Source organism: Piliocolobus tephrosceles, chromosome 1 (genome assembly GCF_002776525.5).
Source record: "Piliocolobus tephrosceles isolate RC106 chromosome 1, ASM277652v3, whole genome shotgun sequence".
Lineage (NCBI taxonomy): Eukaryota > Metazoa > Chordata > Mammalia > Primates > Cercopithecidae > Piliocolobus > Piliocolobus tephrosceles.
Genome location: NC_045434.1, coordinates 167,039,970 through 167,057,961, shown reverse-complemented (window position 1 = coordinate 167,057,961; position 17,992 = coordinate 167,039,970). Strand labels below are relative to the sequence as shown.

The window sequence follows — 17,992 nt, the reverse complement described above, 5'->3', positions numbered from 1 at the left end:
GTTGTGATACCATCAAAATCATGTTAGTAAAATTCTGAATGGTATAACTTACTCACTGTATTAACTCTACTGACTGAGGCAACAACAACCAATGGTGCTTCAGAAACAGTACTTTTTAATTAGGAAATGTAAATTAATTCGATGTGAATGCATGTGACCAGAATCCAAAGTGTGTGAACCCTGCTAAGTCCTGGCTCTGCTTCTGTGAACTAACTGGCACTAGGGCGTATCTGGCTGGAGAGAGTGTTTACCTTGTCTTTGAGGTCTTTCTCTTCTACGCTCCGTACATCCTGGATTGTAGTAAGAATGACTGGGTCTAGCATGGGCTGTAGAAATAAAATGTTACAGTTATTAAGAACTCCCAAGCTGTCCCAAAAGTAAAGAGGGAATACTTCTTCATCTACAATTCGCAAAGGAGAGGGTGCAATGAAAAGATAAAAATTTTCATATCAGAGCAGCTACTAACTAGCTAATACTGCCAAATAAACCCTTAACTGATTCTGCTTAATCTTAGGTGCCTCAGTTTCTTCAATGTAAGTACAATTTCTGTCATTACCATCTTATAAAGGTAATTTTGAAGAGTGACTCAAGACACACAGTCTAACTTCTAAAACATTGAGTATGAATTGTTTTTATAATAAATATTTTGTGTTTGATTTTTAAAAATGAATATGGCCGGACGCAGTGGCTCAAGCCTGTAATCCCAGCACTTTGGGAGGCCGAGACGGGCGGATCACGAGGTCAGGAGATCGAGACCATCCTGGCTAACATAGTGAAACCCCATCTCTACTAAAAAAAACACAAAAAAACTAGCCAGGTGAGGTGGCGGGCGCCTGTAGTCCCAGCTACTCAGGAGGCTGAGGCAGGAGAATGGGGTAAACCCGGGAGGCAGAGCTTGCAGTGAGCCAAGATCTGGCCACTGCACTCCAGCCTGGACGACAGAGTGAGACTCTGTCTCAAACAAAAAAAAAAAAGAAAATGAATATAAACACAGACCATGAAAAATATGCTGTCATATGATATGAACGACTTTTGCTTACTGATGTGAATGAGGCCTATAGATGAGATTCATACAATACACTGCTCCAGAATGGTAACACAACCAGAAAACTAACTCTAAAGAGTATGTGAGAATGGTAAAGTATTAGCAATTAATACATCTAAATTACCACTTCCATCTAAGAAAGAAAATATTTAAAACTTAGCTGATGAAGAAAGAGATAAACAATATTTGGCTGTCAAACCCCAGAATACATTAGCAATGAGCTAAAATGACATCAGGCATTTATCCAGATAGAATTTCTTCATTTACACTTAATGCCAATTGTATAGGAAGGAGAGAGAGCTGTTACGGTTAAGAGAGTCATAGCGTTCTTTTCAGCATGTGCTGTTTAAACCTTACTGCAACTCTTGAGATAGCTATTACTATTATGGCCATTCTACAAATTAGGAAATTGAGGCACACAAGTTAAATAAGAGTCTTCTGAAGTCATACAAGTAGCAAGTGGTAGAGACAACTGTTACGTAAGTAACATGTATTGTATGAATTTATTGCTGAAATTTAATTTTGGATGGTTTGATATAATTAAAATAAAGATGAAGTCAGATGTGCTTGGTTGGGAATTCATACACTTCTTGTTCTTTTTAAAGTACACTCTGTTTATATAGTAAATCTGGAATTTGTTAGCAACTGGGGTATTTATGCTAAATTCCCTTCCACAGAGCAAGGCATGAGTAAAGAGCACGCATTTAAAACCCAATCCTGACCCTGATTATTAAATTATTAATGTTTATTATTAAAATATTAAAAAGTTCAATCACTTTGTCTCTTTATGTCTTCATGTTTCAACTATGAAATTAATAATTATATGCTTAATAAACTGAAGGAACATTAGCTGTTTCTAAAGAGCTTAATATGCAGAATGGAGAAATATGTAAACAGCCATCCTATTTCACCTAAAACTCTTGCAGGATTACCTTGACATCTAAAGAAAGCATTTAACATTTAGAAATAGCAGAGATTGGCCAGGCACGGTGGCTCACGCCTGTAATCCTGGCACTTTGGGGAGGCCAAGGAGGGTGGATCACGAGGTCAGGAGTTTGAGACCAGCCTGGCCAGTACAGTGAAACCCCGTCTCTACTAAAAATACAAAAGTTAGCCAGGCGTGGTGGCACAGGCATGTAGTCCCAGCTGCTTGGGCGGTTGAGGCAGGAGAATCGCTTGAACCCGGGAGGTGGAGGTTGCAGTGAGGCGAGATCACACCACTGCACTCCAGCCTGGGCGACAGAGCGAGACGCTGTCTTAAAAAAAAAAAAAAAGAAATAACAGAAATTTCCAGAACCTACTAAAAAAAAATCCTATCTCCCTTATTAAAGCAGCCCTAAGTAAATGTGATGTTGGAAAGAAGGAAGAGCGCATTTAAAAACACCGCTCCAGAAGGACACCATGCTTTCAAAACCATTTACAGTGATTTTGTAAAAGCTCTATAAAAGTTTAGGGTCCACAGACTTACTTATAAAAATAAATAAATAAATAGAAGTATTTCAACGTGACATTTTGCTCGGTAAAACTTGTTAATTGAAATGAAGGAAACAAGGTAGTAGAATAGGCTTTTAGCATTAGAAAACTGAACACTCACAGCTTTGACTGTTCTATGACCTGCTGACTTACAATCCTACAGAGGCAGGAAATCAGACAAGATGTGCTGTTAAGCTGATATTCAGAAGTGAGCGACTGAGCCAGTAAGTGAACCTAGTTGATTTAATACATAAATACTAATCTGATTCAATACATAATGGCATTAAATCCTTAAATAATCCTGTGAAGCAAATAAGGATATGCTGCCTACTTTACAGATAATAAAATGAAAAATAAATGAAAATTGTATTTTATAAAATGATAAACTGAAAAGGTAAATAGCCTTCTCAAATGTTAGGTCTCCTATACTTCAAATTATTCAACAATTTTTATTATCTGATGGCATTTTTATTAAAAGGACAGCTAATGTGAAAAAAGGAGTTACTCTGGATTAAAGACCATTCTGAATAACCTGATAAAAAGAAGTTATTAGAGTTTGCATGTCTCAATCATAAGAAGTAACGTGAAATGGTTTAATCTTACCTGTACCACGGAGGAATTGAGGTACTCTGCACACACTCCCAAGGGTTGAATCAGTGCTGAGACAGCCTGGAAAAAGACAGTGAAGATTAGAAATACATTTGAGAAGATTTTTTTTCCTGTCAAAATTAAACAAATCTCTTTTCGTATAGCAGAAAAAAGTTTGAATAGTGATTTGATCAAGTCATGAATAAGACTAGAGAAACTAAACTCCTGGATAGAAAGAATTGATATAAAGATGTCAATCCAATAAAGTCATTTCCAACATACTTGATCTATTCAATGGGGATCACAAGGACAGTTCAACAACCTAATTAACTTCCAGGGAAGCAAGAGGAGGCTTCTGCATCAGTGTCTCTGATCTGGTAGACATCTGATCTTTAGGATAAACACTGGGTGGCAAGGAAGAGTCAATACATTACTACACCATCAGTCTCTCTCCTTGACCATTGCTATTTCCTTCACCCAGAGAGGGACCAATAGGAATCAATTAGTCATGGTTTCACAGAAATAACTGCAACTGTAAGCACAATCTGTAACACTTGGGTATGTTATTTTAACACATTATTTTCTGTATTTATCAAATTACAGCAGATAGCGCAGTGTCTTATTTATGCCAAGTATGTAATAGTTTTAATTGAATTATTATTAATTATAGAAAAGAATAAAGTGCTCTCAGCAACAAACAGGTCAACAGTATCTGGAAAATTAAAGATTAGTTATTCCCCTTACTATGAGGTTATGTTTTGAGAAAATGAAGTTGATACGAACACTGTACCTGATGATTCTAAGCTCCCATGTTACAGCCATTTGTTATCTAAAAGTTTTTGTAACACCAAAAAGCTTACTAAACAACTCTGTTAAAGTATTTTTATTTGTGCCTGAGTTTATGAAGTAAATTCTGATTTTATATAATCATTTAACTGAGCCATAAAATTGTTATGCATATATATACTTGCCATATATAGCAACCAACTTTAAACAGCAAGATAATTTCATGTAACCATTACAAATTAAGAGAAAAACTCCATAGGTAAAGAAAAAATAGTGAGGAAAAACACTCTACATGGCAATTTGATTATAATTAGGAGTAAACATTTCTTTGGTTATCAGGACTGTGGAATCTGCTCCTCTAAAGATGAAAACCTTGAATTTGACATTTAACTTCGCATGTCCAGACCGTGTCCTCTGGCTGTATACCAACTCAAATCAAATGAACTTCCACACTGGGCACAGACAGTGGTTTAACTTACCCCAAGTTCTATATCTTCTGAATGGAGCTTGGCTTGGATTGCTGCAAATCCACCTAATTCTCCAAACTGAGAAGAAAAAAGGCACACATTAATTTAGTTTATTTTTCCCTTTAATTGTTTTATTTTGAAAAATTTATATCAGCACATAGTAGGTGTGTATGTTTATGGGGCACATGAGATGTTTTGATACAGGCATGCGATGTGAAATAAGCACATCATGGAGAATGGGGTATCCATCCCCTCAAGCGTTTATCCTTTGAGTTACAAACAATCCAATTACATTCTTTAAGTTATTTAAAAATATACAATTAAGTAATTATTGACTGCAGTCATCGTATTATACTACACAAATTAATTTTTAAATGTTATATATTAATAATTTAAGCAAGGAACTAAAGCTAACATTCTACGTTATCACTGTGCTCTGTAACATTGGTCTTGAGAGAAGCCTTGCATGGATCCTTCTACTGCTCCTGTGGCATACTGCAGATAGTACTAAGTCCAAAAGCTGATGTTTACCTGCTAATATTGTACACACAAAAAAAGGAAGAAGATATGAAATCCACTCCTTAAAGCATTTTTATTATTCTCTGCAGCTGCCATTTGCTTTACATACCAAACTCTAGGACATCTCATTAGAAAACTGAAAATATACCACATGACAATATTAACAAAAGTCATATACCTTATTTACCAAATCCACAACCCATCCATGAGGCTCCTATGAGAAAAGAAAAAAAAAATTGAGATGGCAATATAAAAGTTTCCCCATTAACTCTTACATTTATTTTATCCTAAGTGAAAAGTTAGAGGAAAAATTATAAAAGTTTGGAAACTATTTCCAAAGTTTTTTCCCAAATGCTTCCTAATATGTCTTTAACATTACTGTATATAATTTTGGGAGTCTGTAAGTCTGTATTTTGATGGAATTGCCACAATGTGGAACATCTATGCATTTTTGGATAGCTGAGATCAGTTGTTTCAGCTCTCAAACATACAGGATAACTTGAGTTAAATTCTTTAAAAAAGTTTTATTTTAGAAATGAAAACTTAATTATTAACATAAAAAGTAGTAAATCAGCAGAGATTAAAAGTTTTAGTCCCAGTTAGATAATTAATTAATGCTCTTAAGCAAGCTCTATTTTCTCCTCCTTTTCTTCTTTTCTTTTTTGAGCATTCACTGTTCTAGGGACTAGACACAGAACAGTGACTACGAAGAGATGTTGTACCTGCTTTTACGAAGTTCATTCTAGCAGAGTCAACAAAACCAAGTAGAGTATCATATACAGAAGATAATTCAGATTGTGCTAAGTCCCACGAAAGGAGAAACAAAAAGGCCTCAAAAGAAAAACAAGAGCTTCCTCTACTTGGGGTGGTGGTCATGAAAGACTTTTCTGAATACATAATCTTTAAAGGATGAGACAGATGTAGCTGTTTAAAGAACAATCCAGGCAGTGAGGCTAAAATGGTAAAGGTCCTGATTGGGAATGGCAGAAAAGAGTCTGCTGTGTTTAAAAACTCTCCCAGCTGCGACACGGTGAGCCAGGAGTGACAGAGATGAGGTTGTACAGAGAGGCAAAGAATGTAGATCATGGAGACACTTACAGACCATGATTAGAAAGAAAGCAACAGAAGCGTTTTCAGCAAAAGAGTGTTTTATATTTTAAGGTCATGCTTGCAGTTCTATGGAGAATGGAATGGAATGAATGAATGGGAGAATGAGACATAGTCAGACACAACCAGTTAGAAGGCCAGTGCAGTGTCTAGGTAGTTCACAGCTGTGTGTGGAGAAGGATGGCAGCAGAAGTGGGAGAGAGAGATCAAATGGAGACATATTAGAGATTAAATCAAAGGACTTGTTTATGGTTTGGTTATTCTTTATTCAAGGAATGAATCCTGGCCGACTCCTATGCTTCTGGCTTGAGCATCTAGATAGATGATGATGATATTTACTAAAAAGGAGAATAAAGGTGGAGAGGCAAAATGAAATTCCATTTCAGACACACTAAGTTTGACAACTCTGTATGGCAACCAAAAGGAGATAACTGACTCTTCAAGTCTGGTATACTCAGAGAAGAGGTTTGGGCCACAGAGATATAAATTGGAGGCCCATCGGCATAAATATGACATTTAAATTCATTAGAGAAAGTATAGTGAATAAAGAGAGGAAGCACTGAAGAAAACTGGATAGAGGTGAAGGAGTCAACAGAGGAAACACGGCTTGGGGGCAAGCAGAAACACAAGGCACTATAGTATCCTGAAAGCCAAGCAAGAAACATCTCCAAGAAGAGAACAACTGGGACCAGTGCTGTTGACGGGGTCAAGGGACATTTCTTTCCAATCTGGAAACATGGAGAGGTGTTGGTGCCTTAATGAGAATGATTTCAGTAGATGGTGGACGAAGGCAGAATGGAATGCCCTGAAAATTTAGTAGACTTCTATCTAGGTATCCTAAATGGCTCTCCAACTAAAAATAATACTACTGGATAAAAACATACAATATTTTAAAACATACAGCTGAGTTGACAAAAAAAGAAAAGACAAAAGCTCACAAGCTTAAAACAAAGAGAAAGTAGGAATCCTGTGAGGCAGGCAGGAAGGCTCTGAAGCCAGCTTCACCCACAGGCAGGTGCAGAGCCCTGGTGACCGTGAGCTTCCATTTGCAGGAGAAAAAGGACACCAATCCCAGGTGGTACAGGGTGACTCAGAGGGTACTGTAACATAAAGCTGGAACTAAAGGGCTACATCCTTGGTGTCAGATGAACTGATATAGATTTACCTGTGGAAAGAGAAAATAAGGACGCCTAAAAAGAGAAAAAAAATTCTCCAAGAATTCATAACCACAGGATTGCCCTCATATGGCTTTACTGCTCAAATTCACACTGACGTTATGGTCTGAAAAACCCTAAGCTGATAATTTATTCTAAAATGGTCACAAAATGTAGTGCTTCCAGGCACCCAGAAGAAGTAAAAGTAAATCCTTTTGGGAAGAAAGAACTTTCAACTTAGGCCTCAAACTGCCCACTCCTAGATTAAATGCGAAGAAACATGAGTTCATAGAAAAATGAACAAACAAATAAGTATAAGTACATTTCTACACACCTACATACATACACAAAGCAAGTGAGTAAAGTAGATATCAGACACAGAATATAAAGTATTAAACAAATTAGGGATTGAAAATATGAGTTAAGAACATGAGACAATACAAAATTAAACGGAGTCAAAAACAAACAAAATTTATATAAATGAAAAATTCAGTAACTGAAATTAAAGACTTAAACAAGTTAAACAGCAGATTAGATACAAATAAAAAAAAATCAGTGAACTGTACTGCTATAGATCTGGAAAAAAGCACAACTGCAACACAAGGAGACAAAAAGATGGAAAATGTGAAAAGGAGTTAAGGGACATGAAGGACAGAACCAGTCAGTCTAACATGTATCCAATTAAGTTTCAGAAGAACAGAGACTAATGGGGAAGACGGAATATTTTAAAAGACAAAGGCTGAGAAATTTCCAGAATTGACATAGACATTAACCCTAGATTCAGAAGCCCAATGAATCTGAAGCAAAATAAATAAAAAGAATACCATGGTCAATCACATTAGAGTCAAATTTACAAACATTAAAGAGAAAGAAAAGATTTCAAAATATAGCCATGGAGGAAAGGCAGACTTCTAATAAAAAAAACAGTCAGATCAATAGCCAACTTCTCCACAGCAATAATCAAAGCCACAAGACAGTGAAATGGCATTTTAATATTCTGAGAGAAAAGAAATATCATCTAGACTTTTGAACCCAGTGAAAATACACACTTCAAGGAATGGGAATAAAGTAAAGTTCAGGTCATCAAAAACCAAGACTTATCCACAAACAGAACCTTACTAAAGGATTCTTTATAGAATGCACTATCGACTTTACTGGGTAAAAAATGATAGGAGGGGACTAGGACAATGCACAAGTAAGATAAAGAGGTAATGAATCATTTAAGAGGGGAGCGAGCACATGCAACGTTATAAGGTCTTTATGTACTGCTCAAGGAGGAGAAAAATACTAGTGAAATTTAGATTTTGTTTATTAAGTTAAAATTTTAGGATAACCACTGAAAGAATAACTGAGAGGGAGGACATGGAATCTTCAGGTCTGGTTGGGAAGGGGAGCAGAGGACCATGCTCAAACTACAGAGGGATATGATATTAAAGGCAGAATATTTAAAGATGAGAAGTACTAGATCATGTTGCATACAAGGGTAACAATCCCAAAAATGAGGGAAAGATCAAGGATACCAAAGAAATAATAGAAAGCTGAAGGAGGAATATGCTTGAGAAGGCAAGAGGAGAGGGGATCCAGAGGAGAGAGAATTCCTTTGTGGTAATGAGATGAAACACAAAGACTGTACTTTTCTGGGTCTTAGCAGATGCATACGTAAAGTGAAAAAAGAGAATGAACATCTGCTGAGTGCTCACTACAGTGAACCACTATGTTCATTATTTCTATGTATATTTGTCACTTGATCTTCACAATGCATATGAAGAGAAGAGTTTAGCATTTGGGGAGGCAGTACTGCATATGGTTAAAGAACACAGACTAGCTGCCTGCATGGGTTCTCCCTGTAACTAGGTATGTGGACTTGGGCAATTACTTCACTTCTGTCTATTTCAGTTCTCACCTATGAAATGGGGGTCAAAATAGTACCCAACTCAAAGAGCCGCTGTGAGGATTAAATTCCAAAGTACATATTCACTGCCCTTGCCGCTCAGCTTTTTCCTCCTCTCTGGGGAACTAACTGTCTGATTCCCCAAGGTGGCAATAACTACTACTTCCCCTGGATTCTGTGCACAGTACATATTATTGTAATTCCACCTACTGTTTATCATGCTGTCATTGTTTTCTTTTCATATTTCCTCCACTATGCTACAAGCTAGTAATCATATCTTATTACTCTTTATATTAAAAGATAGGACTGTGTACTTATGTTTAACATCTCAAACTTAGAATAATGCCAGACATATAGTAAATGTTAAATAAATGATTGTTGACCTAAACCTCTGCTTCCACTAAAGCAATGAACAAGTTTTCTATTGATTAAACTCAACTTCTTTCAACTGTTTCTGAAACCAAACAGTGTTTTAACCAGAGGATTGTTTAGATTATGTACTTCTTGTGAGTATACTCTTATTGGCAGACTGTAGTCTTTTGATATACAATATATTGGTTCCAGGCCTGAAAAAGCAAGTTTTAATGCGTATGAAGTTCAAAAGAAAATTATATATGAGATTAACTACTAGATTATTTTTTCCAGGTACAATTAATCATTTTAAATGTTCTAGTCTCTCAACTCTAAGAAACTGGAACATCAACTAAACTGGGGTTCTGATAATCTAATATACGACACTAAAGACATTTCTCATTTTACTAAACATCATTTCAAACCTATAAAATTCTTCATGATATTAGTTAACAGCTATGGAAAAATTATGTACTATCTGAAAAAAAAAAAATTTTATGAGCCAGATGGGATATTTGTCATTTTTCAGATTGTTTTAATCCTCCCATGTAAATTGTCTTTTTTATAGCACAGAAAATATTCTTTTTCAACACATTTTTCTAAAAAAAGATGAAACTAAACTATGTTTACCTTTTGGAAAGTCGATACAGGTGAAACAGCAAACATACTTCCCTCTCCAAATACTTCTGCCCAATTCCTTTGAGACACTTTCATTCTGTTCTTAAAATGGTATTCATTATCAGGATTGAAAGCCTAGATTCAAAGAGAACAGAGAAACATTATTATCTATTTCTATAGCAACACATATTAGCATTAGAAAAGAAGATGAAAATATAGCCTTGGACTCCCCTCATTAATGGAATCTTTCAAGAATACACCGAAAGCATACGCCTTAGCTAGAGCAGAGACGCTAAGAATTAATGTGCTATTCTCCTGTCCTGTTCAGTGTTCACTGTGAAGGAAGAGGAGGAGGTAACAGGATGAGAGGTCTGACTCAAGGCAGTGTGACGCCAATGCCCCAGGTGTGCTAGGGCTACCAGGGATGAGATGAGCAACAGAGGCACTGAAGGCAGAAGTCAGGAGGGGAAAATATGGGGGTCCCTTCTTCATGCAGCTACTGTTACCTGTTGGGGGAAAAGGCCAGAAACCAAACTACATCTACATGAACACTCCATATAAAAGTACTCAAGACATGAATAATCAGGGAGAGGTAAGAGAAAGGCATTTAATCATTCTATAAGTCGAAAAACCCATTGAAACTAGAAAAGTACTTCTTTCAAACTGAGAACACAAGATGGTTGCTCTGCTTTTAAAATAAAGACAAAGGATCCTAACAGCTAATATCCTTAATGATAAAATCATTATCACTCATTATTAATTACAAGTCAGAGAATAGCAAGTATTTTAAACAAAATCAAAACATAAAGTACTTAATTTTAGAGATACTATACCATTGTAAGCACACCCAGGAGACCAATGGGAATTGGATCTTGTTTTATTCTCTCTGCAACCAGCTCTATTAGCAGCATCAACATGTTGTAAATTCCTTCATGAATTTCAGTACCCCACTTGTGAACAGCACTTGATGTCAGGAGCTATAAAAACACACAGGGCAGTCTAGAGTCTAACTTGAAAAAAGAAAATAAATCTACAGTTTATCAGGTCCATCTCAAATAACTGAGAGATTATGATGAAAATACTTTTTTATGCAGATGATTGGCTTTTAAAACACCCATAGCTGTAGTTCATCTACTTGCCCATTTATTTCAAAGTCAATACAGAGTTTTGCTTTTGAATTTTAATTCTCTTGCATTAAAGCACTTGGTTTAAAATAAAAATTTTATTTGGTTCCCTACTTTTCATAATTACGAGGGGAGGTCAAGTGGTACAGAGCAAGGTAAAAATCTGAGATCAATTCCAGTATTACTGTCTTCTAGCTGTGTGACCTTGAACAAATTTACCTGAGTTCTCAAAGGTTCAGTTCTCTCATCTCTAAAGAGGCACAATTCCTACCCACTTCACACAAATACTATGAGGATTAAAAGATATAACAAACATGAAAACATTTTACAAATGGTAAGTCATTATTAATATATCTTGATGGCTGGCTATCCATATTAATATTTCCGGAACCTAAGAAATGAATGCTGTATTGCATGGATTCTACCATACATATCCTTTTAACATTTTTTTAACATCTCAGAAATAGGATAACTTTTTTCTACCTGTTGATTAGATGATAGCAGGGCTCAGAATGTGAAAAAAAAGTCTTAGAAATATCTTAACAGTTTATTTGGCTTACATTTTCCTTTTTGGCATATACAAAATAATATTTAATTTTTTAACTGTTTAAGCAAATCTAAAATAGCTCTAAGCTTTAAGACACTGAACTGTTTACTTTGTAGCTATGTTTCTTAAACATAAACATCAAATATAAAACAATGGTACAAATCTTATAATTAGATACCTTCTTAGATTCCTTAAAAAGTAGAGAAATTGGATGCCCCTAATTCTCAGTCTTCTGGTCTTTGGGGAAGTGTAGGACAAATGCCAGAATAAGAAATGAAAAAGCAAAGGATTTCACTTAAATTGGTATGGTGGTTTCATGTTTTTGTAAGATTTTTCAAAGGTAAAATACTATGTAACAAAAATTTCACCTTGGCCTTACCGAGAATCTCTTTAAAAAGAGTAGGCTGGAAGAGCCCAAACTGTAATAGCTGCAGAGAAAAACCTCAGTTCCAGATTTTCTAAATACTAATTAGCCACACTATTTGCTCAAATTAGCAAAAGTCATAAGACTGATTTTATGTAAACCAATGAGTTACTATTTTCTGCAGAATTTTTTTTGCCTGACTACATATTCCTCCTCTAGTTAAAAAATAAATAATAAAGCAAAACAAAGCAGAGATTACCAACTAAAAAGCTTCAAGTGACTACAAAATAAAAATGTATGTGGATTAAGCAGCAATCCCTCCGGCACCATTCCATTTGTTCATTTTTCACTTTGAAAATGCAATTCTGCCTACATTCTAGAAGAGACAGGGACAGGGAGGCAGTACCTTGTGGAGAAGATGCACACACTAATAACTATGCACTATGGCCAAACCTGAATTATCTTCTCTGCCTGAATATACTAGTAAAAAATCCAGGCTAGCCTGAAGGTAAAAGGTGAAGAAGGTGGAAATGACAACAAAGCTCCTTTGGGCACCTTATTCATGTAATCACCTATCATTTATACCCCTCACTTCTAAAAGAAAATGTGCGGCAGCTCATGATAAAAGCCTGGGGAATTGGGGAGAGGGATGGTCACCCAACCAGGAAACACAGGTAGGGAAGTAGTACCAATTATATCAAATCCTACTGAGTTTTCTGGCAGACAAGCCTAAAGGTACACAGAACTCTAGCTCTTCTGATGTAATAAAAGAAAGTATGCCTAATTGACGGGGAGGAGAACCTTTTTAATAGCTCTAAAGTGCAAGAGAATTTAGTATTTTTACCTTAACAGAACTGAATAACATACGGCAGGATACCTTTGTACTCATAGTTTTACAGAAAAACAACCAACCATGTGACCATTTATTACACTGCTACTAACAGCTGAAGGCATGAGACGAAACAGTTTTCTGAAGTATCTCTGTACAGAGTTAGAGTATTATATTCCAAATATGCAACTTGCTGGTGAATGGACTGGATACAGGGATTTCTGGATCTGGAGATCCTCAACCTTGAATAAGCCCTTTTCCACAACTCTGAATACACTTTTCCTTTTAAGCTTATGTATCCACTGTGATATGTGTCTCAATATGTTACAATATAACAATTTTGCTATTTCTAATTTTTTTTAATTTTGTAGAGACAGGGGGGGTCTCACTATGTTGCCCAGGCTGGTCTTAAACTCCTGACCTCAAGATGTCCTCCCACTTTTGGCCTCCCAAAGTGCTGGGATTATAGTGTGAAGCACTTGGGCTAGACAATTTTGGATTTTTTAAAAGTTGCTATAATTCTTAAAAGCTTAAAATTATTTTAAACTACAAACTGATAGATGACCTAATCTAACATGAAGGTAAATCCTGATTTCATATAATCTTTGCCCAAATGGCAATTTGAAAAGATTTCTCCAATTTTTTAAAAAATGAAGCTACTTTCGCTTCTAAAATTAATTTTATTATTTTTTAAGGCTTGAATCAAGGGAGGTTCTGTCTACCAAAATGCAGCTGGGAATAACTATTTGCAAATGAACTGTTTGTTTTACTGGGTCTTTTTTTTTCTTTTTTTTTTTTTTTTGAGACGGAGTCTCGCACTGTCATGCGGGCTGGAGTGCAATGGCGTGATCTCAGCTCACTGCAACCTCCACCTCCTGGGTTCAAGAGATTCTCCTGCCTCAGCCTCCCGAGTAGCCGGGATTATAGGTGCCTACCCACCATGCCCAGCTAATTTTTTGCATTTTTAGTAGAGATGGGGTTTCACTATGTTGGCCAGGCTGGTCTCGAACTCCTAACCTCGTGATCTGCCTGCCTCAGCTTCCCAAAGTGCTGGGATTACAGGCGTGAGCAACCGCACCCAGCCTTATTGGGTCTTAAGATAAACACAAACATTACCCATCTGTAGTTCTGGGGACTTATTTGCATATTGGACAAAAATGGACGTCAAAATCCAGAAGTTAAGCCAGCAAAAGAATCATTCATTGAAACTTTTCTGAGCTCTTTTTATGAGCTAGGCACTTAGTTATATGCTGGGGGAAATGGCAGTATGTTAACAGACACAGTCCTTGCTCTAATGAGGATTCAAGACTCACCTACTAAAAAGGGAGGCTGATTCAGTCTGCTTTTAGAAACACAATTCTTGTGATCTCCTATTCCTATTGTTAAGAAACATTGCTTTCTAAGAGATGTGACCTGAATGGAAGCAAGCGTGTCACTCTGGCTCTAATAGAAATGGTGCCTTATGCATGCTATTCTGTCAGTGAGAACACCTAGTCAATCTTTCAGTAGTTTAAATGGTCTTCTCCTGTCTCACACACTTAAAACGGGTCATATTTTGATAAGTATATACTGTCTTAGTTCTAAGTGCCACAAGTCTTTGTTTACTAATATGTGCAATATCCTAGTATAATTAAGTCTTAATCTATTCTTTAGCAATTAAATAGTAGGAAGTATTTATTATTAATAAAAGTTATATTTAACCAAAGACACATGCAGACAATATAAAAGAGATAAATCATTTATAAGCCCCAAATTCAGAGCTCCGTTTTTCATATTAAAAGATTCCTCAGTTGAACAAGATTCATAAACTGGTCTTAAACATAAAAAACTAAAAACAAAAAGTTTCTCTTCCTTCACCCCCGCTCCCCAACACACACAAAATATCACATCAGCACGTTTTTCTTACCTTTTTAAATGCTTCAGGCATACATCTATCCATAAACCTTTTACAATTCTCATCAGACTCGGAAAGACCTTAGTAAAATGAATGAAATAATATACTTTATTTAGGTCAGACTCAGAAAGACCTTAGTAAAATTAATGAAATAGTATACTTTATTTAGTTCTTTGGTAGTTTGTAAAAATCATACACATCGTTCTAAATTCATACACATGGAACTATGTCATAGGAATCTTAATTCTTAAGAAATTATTAAAAGTAGAATATATACCTTTGATGAAGGAAAGGCTGAGAAATAACCACAGCATTAGATTAAATAAATACCAATTTAACTGAAACGGTTGAACTTATATTTCCATGTCAGAGTAACTTCAATGATCTGATTAAATAGCTAATAAAACACCAACAGCAGCTACTTACTAGCCATTAGTATTTCCTAAAAAGTTCTACAGAAACACAAATATTTTCTAATCCCAGAACTTTGGGAGGTTGAGGCAAGAGGATCACTTGAGCCGAAGGATTTGAGACCAGCCTGGGCAACATAGTGAAACCCATCCCTACAGAAAATAAAAAGCTGGGCGTAGAGGTGCTTGCCTGTTGTCCCAGCTGCTTGGGAGGCTGAGGTGGGAGGATCACTTGAGCCTGGGAGGTTGAGGCTGCAGTGAGCCATGACTATGCCATTGCACTGCAGCCTGAGCAACCCTGTCTCAAAAATCAAAAATCAAAAACCAACAACAACAACAAAAAAACCACACAAAGAATTGCAATAAATGCCTAAGTCACTCTTCTTCCCTAAAACAAACCAATGAACTCCGTTACATAGATTTGTGTTTGGCACAATTCACATAGTAAGAGATAAATATTTGCTAAGTGAATGAATGAATTCCCTGTAAAATCATCTTTTGGAAAAAGTACATTTCTTTATTAAACTCAATAATGGATTCTGCTTATCATTGGGAATACTGCTAAACATACTTTCTTTTTTTTCAGACCCACTGCCTAGCATAGTACCTAGATCCTAACAGGCACTCAATAAATGCTACTGCTGAGAAGCCAGTCAGAAATACACCATATTGTGGCCATATTCATTTCATAACTGAATTCAATCTGAAAAATAAATTATTTTCTCTTTTTTAGTACAGGTGTTCATACTGACACCCACTCTTCCAACCTAATCATATTTTATTATTTTAATAGCTTGATATTTATAAAGCTTAAAACAATGTCAGCCACTTAATAAGCACAAGCGTGTTAAATAAATATTACTTTCTTCTCTTAAAAGAAAAAAAGCGGCCGGGCGCGGTGGCTCAAGCCTGTAATCCCAGCACTTTGGGAGGCCGGGGCGGGTGGATCACGAGGTCAGGAGATCGAGACCATCCTGGCTAACGTGGTGAAACCCCGTCTCTACTAAAAATACAAAAACTAGCCGGGCGTGGTGGCGGGCGCCTGTAGTCCCAGCTACTCGGAGGCTGAGGCTGGAGAATGGCGTGAACCCGGGAGGCAGAGCTTGCAGTGAGCCGAGATTGCGCCACTGCACTCCAGCCTGGGCGACACAGCGAGACTCCGTCTCAAAAAAAAAAAAAAGAAAAAAGCTGTTGAATTGAGGCTTAAAGTGCTCCAAGCTTCTGTGGAAAAAGTTAATTTCAATTTCCATTAAGTTTTTCAATTATATTTTAAATAATCTTATACTCTATCGAAGGTAGAAGGAAACAATTTAGTTCAAAGGTTTCCTTCTGCAGGAGATAAGCGAAGAGTAAGAGAAAAATGATCTGTCCGATATCACACAGCTAGGCAACAACAAAAGCTAAGATTAAACTCAGGCATTCTATGAAACAAATGTCCTCATGTGTTCTGAGGTCTGAAAACTTACCAAGCCTTGCTAGGTAGGTAGATGCCAACAGGCATTTGCCTAGTGATTCTTCTCGCTTGTAAGGGATGGACCAATGATCAGTCAAAACACGGCTTTCCAGCTCATATAAATTTGTTGTAGGGAATTCAATTCCTTCTCCCGAGCAGTTTCCATTTTCATCATTCTTCTGACGAAAAGGGATTATGATAAAAAGCAAATAAACTCATTAGTGATTACTCTAAAAACTTCCTATGTAACACAGAGCAGATACTTAATCAATGGTAGCTATTAATATCAATAGCATGGATTCCACCTTTTTTTCTTATAATCACATCTTTCACCAATATCTGAGAATATCTGAGATATTCTCAACTTTTATCATTCTGGCATGTCTACTCGCTCTCTCAGAAGGTGACCTCATCTCTTTCTTTAAAAATGAACTGTCCAGGCCGGACACGGTGCTCATGCCTGTAACCCTAGCATTTTGGGAGGCTGAGGCAGGAGGATCACTTGAGCTCAGGAGTTCAAGACCAGACTGGGCAACAGAGTGAGACCCTGTCTCTCTTAAAAAAAAAAAAAAAAGAAAAAAAAAAATGTCCATTTCTCTTGATAAAATATCAAATGCTTGCCTTCATCAACAGCCCTCCTGTCCTCACCTCTCTTTTCTCACTGAGGGGATAAATTCTTCAAAGAGGCATCTATATTTGCCATTTTCATCTCCACACCACGGACTCATTCCTGACAACACCCCAATCTGGATTCCAGATTCCCTATTCTCCAAAATGGCTACTGTTAAGGCCACCAATGAACTTTATTTCATTAAATCCAATTATGTCTCAGTCCTAACCTTACCTCTCAGGAGTATTTGACCTTCTGTCCATTCCCTCCTCTTGAAATGCTGGCTTCTCTTCCCTGCCTCCTAGAACAGCACACACTCTGTTCTCCTCCCATGGGTCTGGCTGTTATAGTCTGTCTCCTCTTCTGGTACATTTTCCTCTTCCTAGTCATCAAATATTTGAGTTCCTCAAACCCCAGTGCTAAGCCCTCTTCTCTTTTGTTCCTGTTGATTACCCTGGTTGACCATATCCACACTCCGAATCTCAATTACCTCCTACCTGTAGATGACTCATACATTTCTATCTCCAGCTTAGACTTCTCCTCTGAGCTTCAGATCCACAAAGGCAACTGCCTACTTGACATCTTCTCTAATTCAGTGTTTGCCCCAAACCAAATTCATGATCCTTCCCCCGTAAATCCTGGTCCCCTTCTTGTGTTCCTCATCCCAGTGAATGGCACCAGATTCATCTAGCAGCATAGCCAGAAGCCAGGGCATCATTCTTAACACTTTGTTCTCCCATCCCCATCCCCAGGACCTGGTGA

At 36.8% G+C, this 17,992-nt stretch overlaps 1 protein-coding gene across 3 annotated transcripts in view; it reads right to left on the bottom strand.

Annotated features, from left to right (window-relative positions):
- USP24 (ubiquitin specific peptidase 24) overlaps positions 1–17,992 on the bottom strand; it is a 147,905-nt gene that overhangs the window by 93,985 nt on the left and 35,928 nt on the right. For 2 of the 3 annotated variants that reach the window (XM_023187807.2, XM_023187790.2), the window contains exons 2-9: positions 16,634–16,799; positions 14,770–14,837; positions 10,833–10,976; positions 10,012–10,134; positions 5,057–5,092; positions 4,372–4,437; positions 3,122–3,187; positions 252–326 (exon numbers count right to left, since the gene is read on the bottom strand). In XM_023187807.2, the coding sequence (XP_023043575.1) occupies positions 252–326; positions 3,122–3,187; positions 4,372–4,437; positions 5,057–5,092; positions 10,012–10,134; positions 10,833–10,976; positions 14,770–14,837; positions 16,634–16,799 (744 nt within the window). The remainder of the gene's footprint in view (positions 1–251; positions 327–3,121; positions 3,188–4,371; positions 4,438–5,056; positions 5,093–10,011; positions 10,135–10,832; positions 10,977–14,769; positions 14,838–16,633; positions 16,800–17,992) is intronic. The other variant, XM_023187800.2, reaches the window with a different exon arrangement.